Source organism: Nothobranchius furzeri, chromosome 11 (genome assembly GCF_043380555.1).
Source record: "Nothobranchius furzeri strain GRZ-AD chromosome 11, NfurGRZ-RIMD1, whole genome shotgun sequence".
Classification (NCBI taxonomy): domain Eukaryota; kingdom Metazoa; phylum Chordata; class Actinopteri; order Cyprinodontiformes; family Nothobranchiidae; genus Nothobranchius; species Nothobranchius furzeri.
This window is the reverse complement of record NC_091751.1, coordinates 41,737,227-41,758,308: the sequence shown is the minus strand read 5'-3', so window position 1 is coordinate 41,758,308 and position 21,082 is coordinate 41,737,227. Positions and strand designations below refer to the sequence as shown.

At 41.7% G+C, this 21,082-nt stretch overlaps 1 protein-coding gene and 1 long non-coding RNA gene across 2 annotated transcripts in view; one reads left to right on the top strand and one right to left on the bottom strand.

Moving 5' to 3' along the window:
• The window catches only part of pigk (phosphatidylinositol glycan anchor biosynthesis, class K), a 36,024-nt gene that overhangs the window by 6,860 nt on the left and 8,082 nt on the right, over positions 1–21,082 (top strand). The window contains exon 10 of the mRNA XM_015956173.2: positions 8,541–8,616. Within this exon, the coding sequence (XP_015811659.1) occupies positions 8,541–8,616 (76 nt within the window). The remainder of the gene's footprint in view (positions 1–8,540; positions 8,617–21,082) is intronic.
• Positions 15,744–17,982, bottom strand: LOC129164964 (uncharacterized). Its single transcript, XR_008564437.2, has 3 exons — positions 17,024–17,982; positions 16,846–16,933; positions 15,744–16,389 (listed from the first exon to the last, which is right to left on the bottom strand). It is a non-coding gene; the product is annotated as an uncharacterized lncRNA (long non-coding RNA).

Genomic DNA, 21,082 nt, shown 5'->3' with positions numbered 1-21,082 from the left:
TAAACAGTTAAATGTGAATTTTGTAGCATGGTGCTGAGATCTCAGCCGTGGCTCGGCGCCACGCCTGAACCTGTGTGACAGGAGCTCTGGGTGAGCTGTAGTTCAACTGTGAGGCACCTGATTCAGTCAGCTGATGAGAACCCAGATGAACTGATCCAAAGGTGTGCTTGCTGTGCTCACAAGTGGGACTGGGAGTTTTAAATGTTCATGGTGATCGTCCAGGTTTAGAGCCACCGTTTGGGTATTTAGTTCATGAGTGATGGTGTAAAAAATGGACCAATGGATGAAGCCATTGATGGTGAAGGAGAAGCTGAGCCAAAAAGCAAAGCTTCTGGTTTCCATGCTTCACTCGTGGTCATCAGATCTGGATCATGGGAAGATCCTGGCTACAAGAGCTTCCCTGTGGGTTGTGTGAGCTCAAATGCTGCTCCTCCTCATCAAAAGGAGTCAGATGGAAGATGGGTTGAGTTCCCTCTCTCTGGAGGTTGTCCAGGCACCTTTCACTGGGAGATCCCCTCGCTGTTTGGGAACATGAAGGTCAGACCTGGGCGCTATGTTCGACCTGGACATTCTCTCACCTTGTCAGAAACCAGTTGTCAATAACCTTGTGGTTAGGCTTGACTGGATTAAAATTTGACGTCCATATTTAAATCAGTGGCACACTCTTTCTAGGGCTGTTCGATTATGGCAGAAATGATAATCACAATTATTGGGACTGAAATTGCGATCTCAATTATTTAAGACAATTTTTTAAATTATTGTTAATTTTAGTAGTTTGTTTCATTATTCAGTCATAAAATTGCTCAGGGTACAATCAGGGCAAAAGTAAATTAGAAAAAGAAAGAAACAAGATGATCACTAAAACAACTCCTGAGTCCTAGTACACAAAGTCCAATATAATAGCTCATCATTTATGACCCAAAGAGCTGAGGTTTAACTCATTTAAGCCTGACCAGTACGGCCCCAAACATCCATCCAGTATCTTGCAAATACTGGCAGCAAGAATCATACTGTGGCATTTAAAACAAATAAAAAACATCTAAACATATGTTTTAGTTACGTTCACAGAATTTTGCATAATATTTATTTAGTCCTGTCAAGCAGTGCTGTAGGGGAGTGTACACTTGCAACGTGTCCTCAGAGACATCATTTATCAGCAGGAACTTATTTCTATCCATTTCTACCTTTTTTTTATAAACAATTTATTTACAGGTCCCATCAGTTAATGTAATAATTGTCCCAGCCGCAGCGATCGGAGGTGTGCTGCAACCCCCCACCCGGTGTCACAGCAGGCAAGGGCAAGCTGTGCGTTTAGCGCACCGCACACACACATTTAGCCGTTTTTAGCGGCTCAGGAGCCTGCAGGTACAGTGTGTGTCACTCACTGTGGCTAATTCAAGAAGGAGCTGGCTCTGAGAGCCGTTTCTTTTGCGACCAATATCACTACATCATTCCCTTTCCTAATGTCCTGAAGGACTGGTCTGGAGCGCAGGTGGAGTGTTTTGCTAACGTGCAGGAAATGCCGACGACAGTTATCCAGAAAGTAGCTAAGGGTTATCAGAAATGTTTCTGAGTTTATCACTGAGTACTTTTAAAATTTGAAAAGTCAAGACGGGGGTCTGAAAAGCTGTTGGAAATTGCAACAAAGTCACTAAGTTGGCAACACTGTGGGAGGAGTGCTTTATTTGCAACTTGGAGCAGCGCAAGAGGGAGGAGCAAATAATCGGCTTGTTTTGTTTTTAATAATCGTTCAAAAGTCAAATCGTAATTGGGATTAAAATTCGATTAATTGAGCAGCCCTACTTTTTCATTTTCGTTGCTTAGCCAAAATCAAGCCATTGCTGTCAAGGACCCACTTGGAGCGAGTGCTCCATGCCTTTGTGATATCAAGGCTGGATTACTGTAACTCTCTGTACGCTGGGTTGGGTCCAACTGCTCTTACACGTCTGCAACTGGTGCAGAACAGTGCAGCCAGCTTTCTGACGGGGTCCAAGAAATGGGACCATAGTATTCCTGTGCTGGCAATGCTCCGTTGGCGTCCGGTCTCATATCGGGAACAGTATAAACTCCTTTTGTTTGTCCTTCAGACCTTTCAGGACAGTGCCCCCCTCCATACCTTGGGGATCTGTTAAAAAGGCATGTACCCTCAAGGTCATTGTGCTCTTTGAATCAGTTCCTGCTTACCGTCCCTCGCTCCGGGTCTTGGACATGCGGGATAGGGCATTTTCTGCTCTAGCCCCGTCCCTCTGGAACAAGTTACCCCTAACATTAAAGAGCAAGTCACCCCCTACAAGAAACTTACTCCACTCCCACTTCATGTTTGAAAAATGCAATAAATGCTGTTGGCTGGCAGACCGAGAGGACGGAGCTGCTAACAAATACACACAAACAGGCTCATAGTAACATCATGGTGCACCTCTTAGCCAATAGTGATGGCAGATTTAAATTCAAATGTAATGCAGAGTTTTTACCTGACGGCGGCGCAACACTGACAGTTTTAGGTAGAATATTGAAATTTGAACTAAGATGCCCTAAAGTGCAAAATTAGTGACTTCACATGTCTACAGCATGATTAGACACTCATTAATATAGTTTGTCTGTAAAAAAAAAAGTTGATGTGGGGGTGACTTGCTCTTTAAACTGTCTCCATCACTGCCTGCTTTTACCGTCTGGCGTACACCTAATCTGTTCGGTGACTGGTTTTATCTGTTTTTAATAGTTTTCTTTTATTGCTCGCTTTTTACTGATGTCTTGTTTTCTATGTTTTATTTGTGCTGTGTTCAGCGCTTTGGGTCCCCCTTGAGGATGACGGAAAGCGCTATACAAATAAAAGTTCGATTGATTGATTGATCAAACACCTTGGGATCCCCCAGGAAGAGCTGGACAGAACAGGGATGCCAGTTTTCCTCCTGGACCTGTTCTCAGTGACCCAGCCTCTGATAATCAGTTAGATGGAGGCTCTCCAAAAGCTCCCTGGTTCGATAGCCAGTCAGCTTCATCGATGCTAATTCATCAGCTCTTTTTGTGCTTGTTTACAGAAACTTTGTTTCAATTCAAAGTAATCACTTTATTTTTGTTTTTCCAGCTTTAATCAAGTTATTGGGTATAGCCCAAGCAGTAAAAAAGTCTTTATCTTAATTTTTATTATAAAATAAGTGTATTAATGAGCTATAAGGAGTATGGCGGCTCATAATAATCTGTGTGTAATCACTAAGTGATCGTTCATCAGGGCGTTTGGGATCTGTGACCGTTTCTACAGTTAAATAATAGTGTTTCATAAGACCTGAAAATAGGTTGAAGAGTGCTGCCGGACTCCCCGCAGAGACGAGATCACATAGATCCTATTAAACAAGCTGTTATTAAATATATTGCTCTGGTCTGCTTTTGTCAGCTCGCTCAGCCAACCAGAGGAGATGGGTGGAAACGCTGGACTCCAACTCGGTGTGGAGTGTGTTTCCACTTCTTTTGTCCTGCAGCTTGGGCTTCCATTATCTGAATAGCTCTTAATGGAGAGGACGTTTAAATGGACATGGACTTAACACTGTTACGACACTCACTTCTAGCCATAGGAGGTTGTTGACTGTTGGATCTCCTGTGGGTGACATGGTTCCCGGAATAATTATCGAATTAAAGCTAAATTCATACTCCATTGAGTTATAAAGTATGAGCTTAATGTCATTTCTGACCCGCAGCGCCACGTCGGGTCTGCAGGAGCTGCTCGGGCTTTTAGCTCGGCAGATGTTGAAAGGAAATTTGTTTGACCTAAACAGGGCAGCTGGAGACGGCAGTGGTATCATAGCTGGAAGTGGGGAATCAGGGGCAGCTACATCCATTAGGATCATTTAAGTGGATTGAAAAGTCCTCTCCAGAAAGCTCTTCATGGAGAATAAAGAGGAAAGTAGTTTGCATTGAATTGGAGCTCATCTCTTGTGCTAAGTTCAAAAAGGAGGGATGGATAAAGCAGCTGCGAAGCGTCAGAGCTTTTAGTGACATGTTTCTAAACGGCAGAAAGCGCTCGGAGCTCATCGAGGGCTCAGTGGGACGTCGTCTCTCTGCTCGCTAACTCGTCCTGATTTCTCTGACTGTCAGAGAAGCAGCTGCTCCACCATACAGACGAGCTGAGTGAGTAAAAGAAAAGGGCAGGAGAGCACAACCCTGAGCGAAGAGTGTTGAGCGATGGGGACTTAAGAGTGAGAAAAGAAACAGAAAGATAACTTGTGTGTGCTCTCTGCTAGTGGTTGAAGGAGATTCGTTGTGGCTCACAGGACTATTTGGCCCCATTTGTCAGGAGCAGGCTGGCTTGAACCTTCTAAGACAGACAGCCGCTCACTTGAACCTCCACTCGACTGTGACATTTAGCCGGTACAGCTGTGTACGACTCTGTTTCAGCTGCTGAGGAAAAATGAAAACCAAAGGCTTTGAAACTAAAAAAAAAAAACACATTCATTATTCAAGAGTTCTTTGGTTGAAGCCATGCTTTTCTTTTCCACTCTAAAACTTTATTCAGAGATTTGCTGCTCAGGAGAGAAACGGATAACTAAAGGCAAAATATGTCTCACCCATCACCTTTCAGACGAATATTTTTAACCAAGATCTCATTCATTTCAATAGAGTTTATTTATATGGTGCCAAATCACGACGAGATTCGTCTCAAGGTGCTTCACAAAGTAAACATTCCAATAGAGTTTGGTTCATTAAGGCCATCAGCAAAAGGGTTCCTATGTAAGGAAGTAGGGGCAGGAATAAATATGAAGGCTAAAACGTCCAGACAGATGAAATTAGCCTCCAGTAATTAAATATACTTACTGCTGAGGTGATTTCTTAATAAGTCAGAGAACCAGCTTGGTTTTGTTATGGTTACAAATCCGATGAAGAGCAACAACCTTCTTAGTCTGTTGCTCAAATCCTTCCTGACTTTTTCAGTTGGTTTCATCGTTAAGCCTGTTTGTTCCTGCTCACCATGGAAAAATGGGTCACACGTGTTATTTGTGTGTGTGTTCAGCAAGAGGAGTGTTTTCTTATGTGGATTTAGTGTTTTTGTCTGCAGCAGAATGTCGTCTCCCCGCTTTTAACATGTTGATCATGTTTAATGTGTTTTGTTGCTTGTTTCCTACGGCCTTTTCTTTTTAATCACATATTTAAAATATCAATCTAACCAGATAATAATGGATATGAATGATGAATATTCATAATGAATAAAAGTAGAAATTTCACTTGCGTTAGTGCAGTTTTAACTGGGAAGTTCTACTTTATAATTGTCACTTATCGCCCACCATAATCACCAGATTTGGCTCCCTGTGACCTTCTTAAGTAAAACCAAGTTGAAGGTGAAGGACTTGTGCTGTTACACAGCAGGAGTGAATAATTAATTCATTATTATTCACTTTAATTCAGCTTGCAGAATAAAGGGATGCACGGTTCCTGGCTGTAGGCTTGCCCTCTCATTTTTGAATCTGAGTTAATTTAAAAATGTCCGTTCTGAGCAAGTCTGATGCTACATTTTCTTCATTGATTTTCTGCTGGAATTTTTCCAACCCTCTTAGCTTCAAGCAAAGCCACACTTTAGTCGAACTCTGTTCAAGTATTAACGTTGGCTCTGAAGCTGCTGTAGGATTTGTTTGTTATATTATTTATTTTAGTTTTGTGGCCGGTTCAGGAGGGTTTGGAGGTCCTCCCAACACCTCTAAAGAAAAAAGAAAATGAGCTGAACAGATTTTGTTTTGTGACGCAGAACACAACAAATCTCTTTTGTGAGTTTTTTATCGCGTCAGACCCGTGCCACAACCCGTGCACGCGCATTGGGTCCACAGCGCGCGTGTGAACGGGACTCGCGAGCGAAAATATACATGGCAGCGCGCGCGTGAATGGGACTCGCGAGCGAAAATATACATGGCGAGAGGTCATTTGTGCACTGAGAGGGAGCAAACTGTGTCTGTGAGCGCACAAGGATGTGCACAAGTGACAAACCTGCGTGCGCGCGTTGCCAACGAGCACACGGCAGAGGAAAACGTGCGCGCGCGGCAGCCTCTCTGCGCGCTCGGCAGCCTCTGCGCGCTCGGTTTCTAATTCCGCTCGCTCGGCTGTGAGGGCTTTTGGCACTCTGGAGGCGTGGCCTGTGGCAGATCTTCCCTGTTCTCTGATTGGTTAGTTCACCCCGCACTTTACTCTCTACCTATCTATATAAAAAAAATCTGAGATTCAGCAGTTGCTGTCATAGCTCAGCTGGGAGAGTGGGTGACTCTCACTCTGGAGGATCCAGGTTCGAGTCCGGCCAAGGAACATAGAGTTGATGTCATATTATTCTTTCCTAATTCCTGTGATATTATTTTACAGTTGTGACCGTTCAACTGTCATTAAACGTCCGAATGTTTGCTGGGCAGTGTTTTAAAAAGTGCACATAAGCTAGATGGTTTTAACCAGGTAAAAATAGACTTGTGGGTGTAGGTATGTTCAACTTTAAAAAGTTCTTGCCTCATTAATGTATTGTTTATTTTTTTCAGCATTTAATTGACAAATTATCCTTTCAAATAATTAATTGATGAGTTACATAATTGTCCATTTAGAATTGTTGAATGGACTGAGTCAAGTTTGGTGCACTTTATATATTTCAAAACATGTTTTTTTTATTTTAATTATGCATATAAATAATTTTAATGTTAATTTTTTGAAATATTTCTATTTTTTCATTACCTCACCCTTGTTTTGACAAAAACAAGACCTTGCTGGATAATATCACGGAGAAACTATTTGTTCACAGTACATAGCTCAGTGAGGATCTGTATACCAGAGGAGATACTCAGAAATCTGTCTGCAGATTGTTACAACCCAGACTGGAAGTGGTGGGCTGTAATAAGAAAGGAGACCAAACAGAGGAGTGGGGGGTTCAACAACTGATTTATTTACTTGATTTATTTCACTAACTTGCTTTAGTAAATCCTTACTTTGGTTAAATAAATCAGTTGTTGAACCCCCCACTCCTCTGTTTGGTCTCCTTTCTTATTACAGCCCACCACTTCCAGTCTGGGTTGTAACAATCTGCAGACAGATTTCTGAGTATCTCCTTTGGTATACAGATCCTCACTGAGCCATGTACTGTGAACAAATAGTTTCTCCATGATATTATCCAGCAAGGTCTTGTTTTTGTCAAAACAAGGGTGAGGTAATGAAAAAATAGAAATATTTCAATAAATTAACATTAAAATTATTTATATGCATAATTAAAAAAAACATGTTTTGAAATATATAAAGTGCACCAAACTTGACTCAGTCCATTCAACAATTCTAAATGGACAATTATGTAACTCATCAATTAATTATTTGAAAGGATAATTTGTCAATTAAATGCTGAAAAAAATAAACAATACATTAATGAGGCAAGAACTTTTTAAAGTTGAACATACCTACACCCACAAGTCTATTTTTACCTGGTAAAAACCATCTAGCTTATGTGCACTTTTTAAAACACTGCCCAGCAAACATTCGGACGTTTAATGACAGTTGAACGGTCACAACTGTAAAATAATATCACAGGAATTAGGAAAGAATAATGACATCAACTCTATGTTCCTTGGCCGGACTCAAACCTGGATCCTCCAGAGTGAGAGTCACCCGCTCTCGCAGCTGAGCTATGACAGCAACTGCTGAATCTCAGATTTTTTTTTATATAGATAGGTAGAGAGTAAAGTGCGGGGTAAACTAACCAATCAGAGGACAGGGAAGATCTGCCACAGGCCACGCCTCCAGAGTGCCAAAAGCCCTCACAGCCGAGCGAGCGGAATTAGAAACAGAGCGCGCAGAGAGGCTGCAGCGCGCGCACGTTTTCCTCTGCCGTGTGCTCGTTGGCAACGCGCGTTCGCAGGTTTGTCACTTGTGCACATCCTTGTGCGCTCACAGACACAGTTTGCTCCCTCTCAGTGCACAAATGACCTCTCGCCATGTATATTTTCGCTCGCGAGTCCCGTTCACACGCGCGCTGTGGACCCAATGCGCGTGCACGGGTTGTGGCACGCTTTAAACGCCATAGTTTTTTTCCATGTTGGCTCCAGATGTGATGGATTAATTGTGATGTTTTCGTATTGATACATAGGGGCGACGGTGGCACAGGAGTTAAGTGCTCACCTTGCAATCGGAAGGTTGCAGGTTCGAGCCCCGCTCAGTCTGTCGCTGTTGTTGTGTCCTTGGGCAAGACACTTAACCCACGTTGCCTGCTGGTGGTGGTCGGAGGGACCGGTGGCGCCAGTGCTCGGCAGCCTCGCCTCTGTCAGTGCGCCCCAGGGCAGCTGTGGCTACATTGTAGCTCATTCCCACCAGTGTATGAATGTGTGTGTGAATGGGTGAATGACTGATTGTGTTGTAAAGCGCCTTGGGGGGTTCCAGGACTCTAGAAGGCGTTATATCAAATACAGACCATTTACCATAGTATTAGATTACACACAAACTTCTTTCCCCTGCAACTCCTCCTGAGGTTTCTGTTCCAGTTCTGCTCAGCAGCCGTATCTCTTGAGTAAATGCTGACGAGAGTTTTCCACGTTGTCTTGCAGCCCCATGAGCGAAGAGGTGCAGGAGAAGACGTACTCGTACGTGGACCAACTGCCGGTGTCTGAGATCATCCATCAGGTGAGAACAAACACCAGGATGAGGTTTACCTTTCATCTCCGCCATCTCCAGTGTTTATTCTGGAACTCTGTCCGCTGGAGCGCCAAAGCACCGTTCCTGAGTTTGGACGCGGAACAGGAAAGTTAGGTGCAACATCTACCGACAGATGTCTTTGTGCCGTTTCCATGGAAACGGCTAGAAGTGTGAAATGTGACAGCCTCACTTGGTGTGTGTGTGTGTGTGTGTGTGTGTGTGTGTGTGTGCGTGTGTGTAAGGGCCACCATGAAATCCAGCAGAATGGGAAGGCAGGATTGTCGTGAGGAATTGTGCATTCACCTCATTCCCAAATGGATTGTTGCTTTCAGTCGGGTCGACCTTCACAAATGAGCACCTCTTCCTCCTCAATCCATCTTTTGAACGTGCACGCTGCATTCAAAATAGCCGGTCTTTGGACTCGTATCACCCTTGTAAGATTTTCCATCATGAGCCCATTAAAAACACAATTTCTGTTCCCCCACTTCAAAAACGTGAAGAAGCAGCTTTAACCTTTACCACAGGCGAGTCAGTAACTCACATTGGTGCTGCTTAGATCTGGAGTCTTGAAGCAGCCAGTGTCTTAAGCACAGGCTTTTATTAGCATGCACAGTGTGTTGTTGGGTGGATAAATTAGCCAGATTATGCTAATCCACTAGCAGGATGCATTAAATTAAAACAAGAATCAACAAGTTCTCCCGTTTTAATTTCTTAGATGGAATCATGTGATGTGTGACAGTTTTTGTGCTCTTTCGTGTGTTTTGATGTTTAATCCAGTGGGTAACATGATTTTATCACAGAAATGCACTTCCAGCCTCCCAGGGATTATGACCTAAATATTAAAATTCAGGCCGACTTCTTCATTATGCTTTAGTTGCGGTTTCTGCTGACCAACCTAAATGCGACGGTTGTTTTTCCTCACGTTAAATACATAAACACACAGCAGCTGATCTCTGTGGATGCATTAGTGCCAAGTGTCAAATCTGGCTTTTTGATATTTAAAGCCCGAGTGCCGCCGGTGAATCCGGCCACTGGCCTGAGCCCCGTCAGCAGCTTACTGTCACCATGCAGGGAAACAGGAGGGGTCTCGGTGCCCAGCGGCATTCTGGGATGTTGGCCTCAAAGAGTTTTCTAGCATATTAAAAAGTTAACTGTCACACACACAAAAACCTGTGAACACACCCCATTAAGTCCCTTCCATCTGCTGCATGGATTCAAATCTTGGCTCTCTCCCTTCCTCATCTCCTCCTTTGGTTTGTCTTTTTTTCAGTTCTCTCCTCATTTTCTTTACATTCACTTTCTTTTGCATCTGTGCTCACAACTCCCAAACACACGCTGTGACTCACGGCAGAGACTTTGATTATTGGCTAGCGCTCCAGCTGGGTGGGAGATGCAGGGGTCCTGACAGACCTCTCTCCTCTTTGCTGTTGTTCATCTGCACTGCAGTAGAGTGACCCGAGTGCACCGAACCCACCATCTCACATCCTTTTTTATTTTTGACTAGCTTTCATGCAACTGAATCTGATATTTCTGTTTTTAAGCTCATCAGATTTTCTCACCTGAGCAGTTAAATTAGATCAGATGACGGACGCTTTCTGCTCTTTTAATTTGAGAGGAAAATGTTCCATAGCTGCGGTCTAATCATTTGCGAGCAGCTCACCTGAAGGGCTTCAGGTAAAACAAGTCATCAGATTGATTGGCTTGTGTCATGTCATTGAAGGTATCCTCACCATCACTGTCGAGCTTCATCTCGTCCTGTTGCCAGCACCTAATCACATCATGTTCAGCCCTGGAAATGACTCAAACTGGCTCTTATTTTTTATTTTCCTCCTTTGTGCGTTGGACTTATTTTCTCCCTCTCATTGCTGAGAGCTTTGGTCTCTGGCGTCAAATTGTTATTTGTTCTTTTGCCAGCTTGACGCCACCCCATATGGCTCTGGAGAATTGAAAATGGAAACAGTGAAAATGAATACCTCACGTCTCTCCCTTTCCTCGTAAAATCCTCCTGTCTCCAATCTGGCTGCAACGGTGACTCTCTTCAGAAAAGCTGGGATTATTCTGATCAGACGCTGACTACCGTCTCTATTTGTTTAATCAAAAACCAACAGGAACTTTCTTTGATGCTCAGAAATTTGTATTAATATCAGCTGGAAAAGCAAAACATGTTTCATAAAAGAATAAAACACCCTCTTCTTTGACTGTCTCAGCAGTTGCTGGGGGCGTAAATAACAAGGTAATACAGTGAAGTGTCCCGGCGGTGCAGAGCGGCAGCTGTTCCTTTATTCAGATCTGCACAACATCAAATTCGCTGTCGTTTCTGTCCTTGGAGTGTGAGAATTTGGCAAGATGTTTCAAGCTTCCCTCAATGACTATTAGCGTCATGGATAGTTGTGCTAATTAGCTCAGATCAGTCAGATGAGGGACTGGTAATTGATTTAATTGGTAAATGAAATGCACAGCACGGTGTGTTTGTGGTGCAGACTCGTAGCGTGAGGGTGTTTCTGTCCTTGTCTGTGAAATGCTCCATCACTGAAGGTCAGTGAACAATCCTGACTTGGCGTAGTTACTTCCTCCTACCTTTAAAGGGAAAATATGCAGCTTTTTTATGCCCTTTACCCTTTACATGGTTAATGAACGTCTGTAGTGATCCCATCCCATTTCATCATTGATGATGCACTCGCCCTAAGACCCACATAAGTTCTTCTTACCTTGAAAACGCTCAGTCATTGATGCTTTCTATCCGAGGTCCTTATATCCTCACACACCATTAAATCCTCACAGCGCCACATGGACTCCGGCTGCCGTTGAAGAGCGCTGCCAGCCGGGGTTCCCGGCTGCGGTCCTGTCTGCTAGCTGCTCGTAGCTTGTAGAGTAACTTGCCCGTTATCACCCAATACCCTGAATCCACTTTTGGGCTTGCTGACACACCACAGCTTTTCCCTGTGATCACATAATTCCTCCTCTCGGGATCATTATTTACCAGGAGCTCTGTTAGGCAGTGGTAAAGTGGCTAGCCACCATCTGCTTCCAGCACACGATTCCTACATATTTTAGATAGTGAACTCGGCTGATTTGTTTGATTTAGTGATGAATCGCTTGTGTACAAAGGCTGAGGAGACATTTCAGCTGTTAGATTAAGGTGTTAAAAACAAGAACGCACAGCCAGGAGATACGCTTCATTTTTAGGTCAAACGGACTCTAGGGGGTGCTAAAAGTATTTTTAATATTTAAAAAAATGCTTGGATTTCTTTCTGATTTTAGATGCAGAAGGTTCCTGCTTGTTTTTAATTTATAAAGCAATTTTTTTAAATTGGTCACCAAGGCTGAATTCCATAAATGGAAAAATAATTTTTTTTTTTAAAGAAAATGAGTTTCTTGAAAACTGAATTCCTGAGTATTTAAGTATTGGTATAATTTGTTACTGAATACTACTATTATAGATTCTACTGTACTGAGCCTACTATATACGTTTATGGATAGTCATGTTAATGAAATTTTTTTTATATATATTTTTTTTATTCTAATGGAAGTGCCCAATTTCTTCTGACTTCTGCATTTTCTCCTTCTCTCCTGACATGTTTCACTTCCTGCTGTCTGTGCTGATGTGGCAGCCTGTCACCCTCCATCCATCTCATCTTGCCCCTTTTCCTACATTGTCGTGTGTGTGTGTGTGTGTGTGTGTGTATGTGTGTAAAATAAATTCCCATGTGTGTGCGTGTGCGTGCGTGCGTGTGTGTGCGTGTGTGTGTGCGTGTGTGTGTGTGTGAAATAAATTCCCATCTGATCTGACCCTCTGTGGGTGGTCTCATCCTGCCAAGCTCGGGTCCTCTACCAGAGGTCTGGGAGCTTGAGGGTTCTGCAGGATCTCAGCTGTTCCTAGAACTGCATTTTTCTGGACTGAGATGTTTGATGTTTTTCCTGGGATCTGCTGTAACCACTCCTCCAGTTTGGGGGTTACTGGTCCGAGTGCCCCGATGACTTTCTCAAGTTCTTCTTTGAGGCCCTGGTACTTCTCTAGTTTCTTATGTTCCTTTTTCCTGATGTTGCCTCACTTGGTATTGCCTCATCAAACACGACTGTCCTCTGTTGTTTGTCCACCACCACAATGTCCCGGTAGTTTGCCATCACCATTTTGTCGGTGTGGATCTGGAAGTCCCACAGAAGCTTGGCTCTCTTGTTCTCAACCACCTTAGGGGGTGTTACCCACTTTTTATTTAAAATTTTTTTTTAAGTTTATTTTCATTTATTCACAAATAAAAACAAAACACAAAACAGGTTTGCAAAAACAAAAAATGAAAAAGGAACAGAAAGAAGCACAACTTATGTTATCTGTTCCTGTTAACCAAAATGAATACAAATGGCAACAAAGTTATTATAGTTAAAAAATGTCTGACCTGGTTTACTATTTTAACTATGGCAAGAAATGGAGAGAAAACAAATATGCACACAAAATTTTTTTTTCTTCTTATATTAATGAAAGGAGAAAACAATCAATGCAAAACAAAACACACCAAAAAATAATAGCTAAAAAGAAACAAAGTAGAACATACAATGTGTGTTTTCCCCTTCATTCTCTCTACTTCATAAACATGTCCATCTCATAGCATCATATAAGCTAAACGTTTCATTTTTTATATGTTTATTAAAGGTATATATTGTTTTGGTATTCTTGATTTCGGTACTTCATTTATTCCACATTTTGACTTCATATATTGATACACAACCTTCCTTTATATTTATCCTATGTTTTGGTATTGTGTATATTTTATTGCCTTTCAAACTTTGACCTTGGGGCTTCCAATAATTCTGCACTGATATTTCTGTACACTATGCCAGCCACTTGGTTGTGGCATTTCATTTATCCATCCGTGGGACATCCCAATATGGTATTTCCAGCGTCTCCTCCTCTGTTCGCCATTGTCTGAGGCATTCACTGAACACATCATCTGTTGGGGCCTTGTCCTTGATGTACTTATGGATCTTAGATGTTTCATCCTGGACAGTGGCTCTCACACTCACTAGTCCTCAGCCTCCTTCCTTAAAGCTAGCGTACGGTCTCATGGTGCTAGATTTGGGATGGAACCCTCCGTGCATGGTTAGGAACTTCTGTGTCTTTAACATCTGTGGTGTGTTTTTCTTCCTTTGACCAGCTTGTTGTTCCAGCTGGATATCTGATTACTGGCAGGGCGTAGCTGTCAATTGCCCAGATGTTGTTCTTGCCATTGAGCTGACGTCTTAGGACTTGCCTCATTCCTTGTAGGTATTTGGCTGTGGCTTCTTTCCTTTGCGGCTTCATCAAGGTTGCCATTTGCTTGTCTGCTGTTGTTCCTTCTGGGAGTGAAGCCCCCTTCACTTTCTTTTTCGCCATTCGACCACACTTCTCAAGTCTGATTGACATTCCGATATCAGTGCTGTAGATCCTGGTGGTGTAGATCAGTGAGTCGGTCTCTCTCGCTCTTGACGTACAGCTTTATGTCATCCATGTGGAGGAGGTGGCAGATTGTGGTTCCATTCTTGAGTTGGTATCTATAGCCTGTCTTATTGAGTATTTGGCCAAGGGGGTTCAAGCCTATGCAGAACAGCAGTGGGGACAGGGTGTCTCCTTGGTATATGCCACATTTGATGAGGACTCAAAGGTGGTTTTCCACAGCCCCATAGTTTGCAATGAAGGCTCTCAGAGTCCTGTTGGTGTGTGTGTGTGTGTGTGTGTGTGTGTATATGTTTGTGTTAATATGTATGTGTATGTATGTATATATATATATATGTGTGTGTGTATGTATGTATGTATATATATATATATATATATATATATATATATATATATATATATATATAAATATGGGGTTGTAAGTAATCCAGAAAAGTTGGAACACCTGTGGGAATTAGTAGCACCAGCTTTCAAGGCTTGATCAACCTCCATTGCTGCAGAGCAGCTGTGTTCCCTGAAAACGGTCATTTTGTATAATTCTGAAATATACATTATGTTTCAGTTTTGAGTAACCTTACCTTTTTTAACCTCTGGCAGTTCACCACTTAACTTTGTACCATTTCAAGCTATTCATTGGACTTGAATGACTTAAAGGAGACATAACATGCTTTTAAGTTATTCCTTTTTACATCTAAATCCTTCAGTTGGGGTCTAAATACAGTGGAACTGCAGTTCTTTGGTCTGATTTCCTCATTATTGTTGCTTTACAGACCCTCATCTACCCCTGTTCTGAGGAGAGTCTTGAGAACGAGCCGTTTTTGGGTACTGTCTCTTTAAACTGGAGGAGGAGCTGTAAACTCCGCCCCCCCTCCATAGTGCAGACCTGTACTCTCCTCCCCCAGTCGGACTTTGTAGTTCTATAGAGAAATCATTATTTAGCATAGCAGATTTAGCATAGCATATTAGCATTTTTAAAACATGTGGGGAGAGTAGTTCATCAAGCTGTTTCATGGCTGCTAACTCTCTCATGCATTTGTCTGTAGTCACTCACACACACCCGTCACGGCCGACGGAGGGACAAGCGAGCAGGCACACACACACACACACACACACACACACACACACACACACACACACACACACACACACACACACACACACACACACACACACATCCGTCACGGCCGACGGAAGGACAAGCGAGCAGGCACGTGCGCGCGCGCACACACACACACCTGTCACGGCCGACGGAAGGACAAGCGAGCAGGCGCGCGCGTGCGCACACACACACACAAGGAATGCTGCTTGCTTATTTCTATAAAAATTTTTTTAAAAAATGATACAGCTCATTAAAACACCATTAAAAGAATATATTTTATTAAGATCTCTATCTATATATATATATATATACATACATATAATTTTATAAGTAGTCTTATTTTATATTGGGTGTCTTAATGGCTGAAAATGGATAAAAAGCAGTTACATTTTAATTTAAAGATTTGAGATTCTAGTCAAAAATAAAGAACATTCCTCCAAATGTTCTTTAATGTGATTATAATTCTAATGCTTACAACTTTGTTTTTATTGTCTGCAATGCGTAGCCTATATCTTTATTAAATGTGTTTAGCTGTAAAGTGGTAATTCTCTAATGTGTACAGAGAGGTGGACATCAGTGCTGCAGTGAAATTCCCAAGATCAGTCTGCTTTGCTAACAAATATAGTTAAATCTTACCTGCATTCTAAATAAATACCGTTAGGTGGAAACATCAGGAGGCATTGAGTTATTGATAAAATCCCTAACAGCCAGAATGGAAGAAGAGCATGCTGGGTCATCCTGGATCTGAGCCTGTTCTGTGTATTTACCTACAGGATGCAATAAATGTCTACAAGGCTGAGTTTGGACCATTACATCTAAAAGAAAACATACAATCAGTGATTTTTTTTATTGTTTACATTAATATACAAATTTTCTAAGTATTAACCTCACAGCAAATAAGTAGAACAATATAATAAACAGGTTTTAGTAGTTAAACAGGCGTTGTGCACACAGGTGCTTTGTGTCTCGGTGCTGGTGGTGTCTAGGTCTCAGAGTTCCTGTCCTCCTGCCGTCTTCTGTTGTCCTCAGGATACGGATTGATGTTTCCTGATGATGAGGGAGGGGCAGTATGTGGGCTTCAAACTGGTCCTGGATAACAGTGGGAGACCTCCGTTGTCTGAATACTGAGACCAGAGGGTTGGTGAGATGCAGATCTTCTCTACCTCATCTAGAAACGGAGTTGGTTCAGGGAAAACTTTTCCAAAGACCAGTTCCATGATGTCATCGCCATTTTCTGCAATGATAGGCAGTAACTTTAATGACATATTTTTTTTACAAGCAGCTTTAGGAAAGTTGTTTCTTTAGCTTTCATGTTTATAGTCACGTTTGTGTTTGTTCACAAGTTCACTTTGCTGCAGTGACTTCATATTCTTACAAATGTAATAAAATAGTGACACTAAAATTATACAAATGATTCCTTATGAAAGGAAGCTCATTAGAGAGCAGTGCAGACAGACTTACTACATGCTGCAGCTGTTTTTACAGGCCAGCTGCTGCTGAATTTGGGGAAAGTTATTCTGCACACATCCAGATCAGATGGTCGATTACAGAAAATAATGTAATTCAATAATTTCTAAACAGACTAAACAAGTAAAACATCAAATAAATCACTCTGCTGTCATCAGACGGAGTGATTCAGGGGGTGAGGTGTTCTTAATGATGAGGGTGGCTGAGGTGTTTCATCACTCACTTTGGCCTGGTCCAGACCGTCTCTTTACTGGTGGGTCTCCTTCCTCAGTAGGTGACGTGAAACGCCAACATCTGAACGTTCTGTGTTCCTTAGAGGAGAAGAAAAGTAACATTAGCAAGCTGGCTAAATTATTTTTTACTAGCATCTCAAGGCCTTGGAGAAGCAGATCTTCACGTACCTAAACATCAGACCAGTTTGTCCCAGCTGAGCTCATCAGGGCGTTAGTCTGACTGCCTGTCAGTGAAACACGGCTCCAGTCTTCTGGATGTTGACTCTAAAAAGCAAAGGAACATTTTTACTTTTGTTTTAATTATTTTACAGCCGATTTTATCAGCTTTCCGACGCTCACGCTCATACAGACGGTGAGCTTTGCTGCATCTGACTGATGCAGAGTTAGTTTTTATATCTGCAGTGAGACAAAAAACTAACCTCACTCCACTCCAGAGATCGTTCTTTAAAACTCTATTAAATCCACTGTGTTGACGCACTTTAATGACTTTGTCACGCTGCATTTTAGCTGATATGGGACTTTATGTACTGGATGCTAAGATTACATCACACTCACGTAGAGTAACACACAGGCTCTCTGCTGTTACAATCAGTGGGAGGTTATCATCTGGTGTAAAAGAAGGCGTTGATCAGAAATCACGTTTTATTCCACGGAAATCAGCCAAATCCACATTAATCTGGGTGCTAACTTTACTAGCATACTGTGCTAGCGATAGCAAGCCGGATGCTAACGCTTTAGTGCTGCTAATGCCCGTAAATCTGAAGTAAAGTTTGTCGACATTTTATAGTGATATGAAGCTTACCGCTCTGCTGCTATGTCCCGGTGCTGCCACATTCAGATGGAAATGACTCCTTTTAGATAGATGAAGCCCTCAGTACTTAGCCACTAGCCTGGAGACAGAACGAACGAACCACGCACGCGCGCACGCACGCCCGCCCGCCCGCCCGCACGCACACACAAACAAACACAAACACACTACTTTTTCTTCTGTGTTTTTTTTAGCAGTAGTGTCATCAGCTCCTGGGTTTAAATACTGCCACACCACCCTTCCTTAAAACGAGGAACAGTTTTGAGCTGTGTGTGGCTAAAATAACCAGACATTCTGCATTTTTCCAATAGGACTACAAAAAATCTTAGCAAGACGAAAAAATGGCAGATTGGCTCTGTGTTTAGCCGAGGGCCATTACCATATTTGGTAGTTATCCTGACGAAATAAATTACTGATGTAATAGATAATGTGAAAAACTGAACGGGTGGACAAATATGCCCAAAACTTAATTATTAAATATCTAAATAGCAACTCCAGTGAATAATATAAGCCTTTTTGCTCACTTAGACACTTAAAATGTGAAACACACTGTGTTAATGGATAAAAAAGTGGGTTTTTCATGTTATGTCTCCTTTAAACTGCAATAAATAACGCGTTCTAAAACTTTTGACTGGTAGTCTGTATATATTAGGGCTGGGACTTGATTAAAAATTTTAATCTAATTAATTACAGGCTTTGTAATTAATTAATCTAAATTAATCGCGTTTTAATCGTTCAGGAAAATGTGCTCTCAGAGTAAAACTTTTAATTGAAATTATGAGACAGAGAATCAAACATTAGACATGATTATTACTGTAAACTAAAGCTTTTAATAAAAAATGCTTTTTAATTATTCAAATGTCACTGTGTGATATGAAACAAAACCCAAATCAACTAAAATTTATAATTACAATTAGAAAACACCTGCAAAGGGTTCCTGAGCCTTTAAATAGTCTCTCTGTCTAGTTGAATTACTGAAATAAATTTGACTTTGCACCAGATTCTAATTTTTCCAGTTTCACTTGTTAGTATAATTTTTTATTAGCATTTCTACTCATAATGTAGTGAAAACACATATAAATAATAATCCTTCAAAATGACAGTAGAACAGGCACAAATATGATCTAGGACTTAAATGTACTAACTTTTAAAACCAGAGCAGGCATGGCATATTCTGAGAATGATCAGGAACACTAACTGGTTCCAGTTGAATGACTGGAGGATGATGGGATGATAAAAGATCATGGCGAGGAAATAATGATCTGACGAACAGGTGAGCGGACCTTCCTTACATGGGAAGTCCTGCTGTCATGTTAAGAAGGGGATGCTGCAGACCCGCAGATTCACACCTGCAGCAGCGAATCTGGTGTGATCTCCAGTCTGACGTTTAGACAGTGACTCGTCTCAGAAACATATAATTCCTCGACAGAATTGTTTAGAAAATCATCAGAAAAGTTTCAGAGTGTTTCTGTTTTAACTTAAACTTCTGTTTTCAGCTGTAAGACATGTTGTCTGTGATTGCTTACAGAGTAGTGAGAACACGGAGCGTTCTCCCAGCAGCAGCCAGGTGCCTCTCGTTTGTCTGACCACTTTCATAAACTACTGTTAGGGCACAGAATTATTCTGTCTGGTGCTTTCAGCACTGCACAGATGTTACGTAAATGTTAATATAGCTTACAGCAACTTTTGTAAAGTTTCCGGCGCCACCGGGCAGCCGCAGCAGAGACGATCTCTGAAAAATGTCTGCGACACGGACTACGTTGTTGTCTGGAAGTTTCTTTTTCCAAGTTCAGAAAAGAGGCGGTCGTGTTTCCTAAATCCTGTATCAGTCCAAGTAAGGCAACTTCTTTCTGTTTTTATTCCATTTTAGCCATTAGCACTGTGCATTGTTGTGTGCGTCAGTGATATTCAGTCTACGAGGAAATCGTGCAATGACAAAGGTTCCGCCGTGCTTGAAATGCAAGCTGCGATTAAATGCGTTAATTTTTTTAACGAGTTATTTTTTTCTAATTAATTAATCGTAATTAATGCTTTAAAGTCCCAGCCCTAGTATATATATATATATATATATATATATATATATATATATATATATATATATATATAGTGTGTGTGTGTGTGTGTGTGTTTGCTCTCTAGATATTTATAGATTTGTAGCCATGCACACCTCTGTTTGTCAGAGGTCATCTGTCCCTGATGGCCACATGCTTGCAGACACGTCTCTGTTACGTAACCCTCCTGCTTTTGTCTCAGCCTCCCTGCTGACCACTCTTGTCACTTCAACTGCAGGTGAAAGTGCCCAAACTCAAGCTGTTATGTTAGCATCCTGCAGTGAAAAGATGGCAGGAGTGGATTAAACGAAGTTCTCTTACTATATTTATGCTGTTTGAAGTTGGTGACTGTGCAGGGCTATGTCAACTGGCTGCATTCAGGTAATTTTGCCAGAAACTTGGGTGGGAATTGAACAGTGTCGTCACTGAAGGGTCATAATAAAAGTTTGAAGCATTTTCTCCTTTTATTGCCAACAGTAAAGTACTGCCATCAGTTCTTTATAATGTTGAAGCTCATGTTCATTTTAGAGTAGAGGTTTAATCATAAACACTTTAAAGCTAAAACCGTTAGCTGTGAAGGGAGAAGGATTAACAGGAGTAGAAGCTCTTGCTGGCTTTCAGGCGCTAAACTGAGTCGAGGTTTTACACACGTTTTACAATGTTTTTACATTTTGGCAAAAGGGATTTGAAACCTGCATGAAATTCAATAAAAGCACAGAATGATTATTTTACAGTCTGAGCAGAGAAACGGCAGGAAACCAGAGGAATTGTTTAAACATTGAAACAATAATGATCAAGAATCTGAGCTGTGTGAGGAAACGGTCTAACAGAGGATCAACCCTCAGAAGAATGTGTTCAGTGTTGGTTTAAACAGTCAAATGTTCAATAGTTTATTCAAATGAAAGTACACAGAGCTGGTGCCTAACCTAAAAGTGGTTTAGGTATAAGAGGAAAAGCAATGCACTTGTAGCACTCCCTTCAATTAAATAATGCAAAGTATATATTAAATGTTGGGTGAACTCTGAACCAGTACCATAGCGTTCTAGATATGACTACGGAGCCTTAAAAGGATCAGCAGAGAAGAACCACTCCATTATAGTTAGAATTTAAATTATATTGATAATAATTAAGTTTACAACCCAGCCCGGCTTCCTGCATTGCTCAAATGCACGTTAAAGAGGCCCAAAATAATAAAAAAATTAGAAACAAATATCCCTTTTTAATGGAAGTCATCCAAAGAGCTCCAGCTGATCAGTCCACTTGATGGGAGAAATTATATTCCTGTGTGTGTGTGCGTGCGTGCGTACGAGAGAGCGAGAGAGATCGATGATCACTGTCTTCTGGTCCATCTGCGGTCGCACTTGTTCG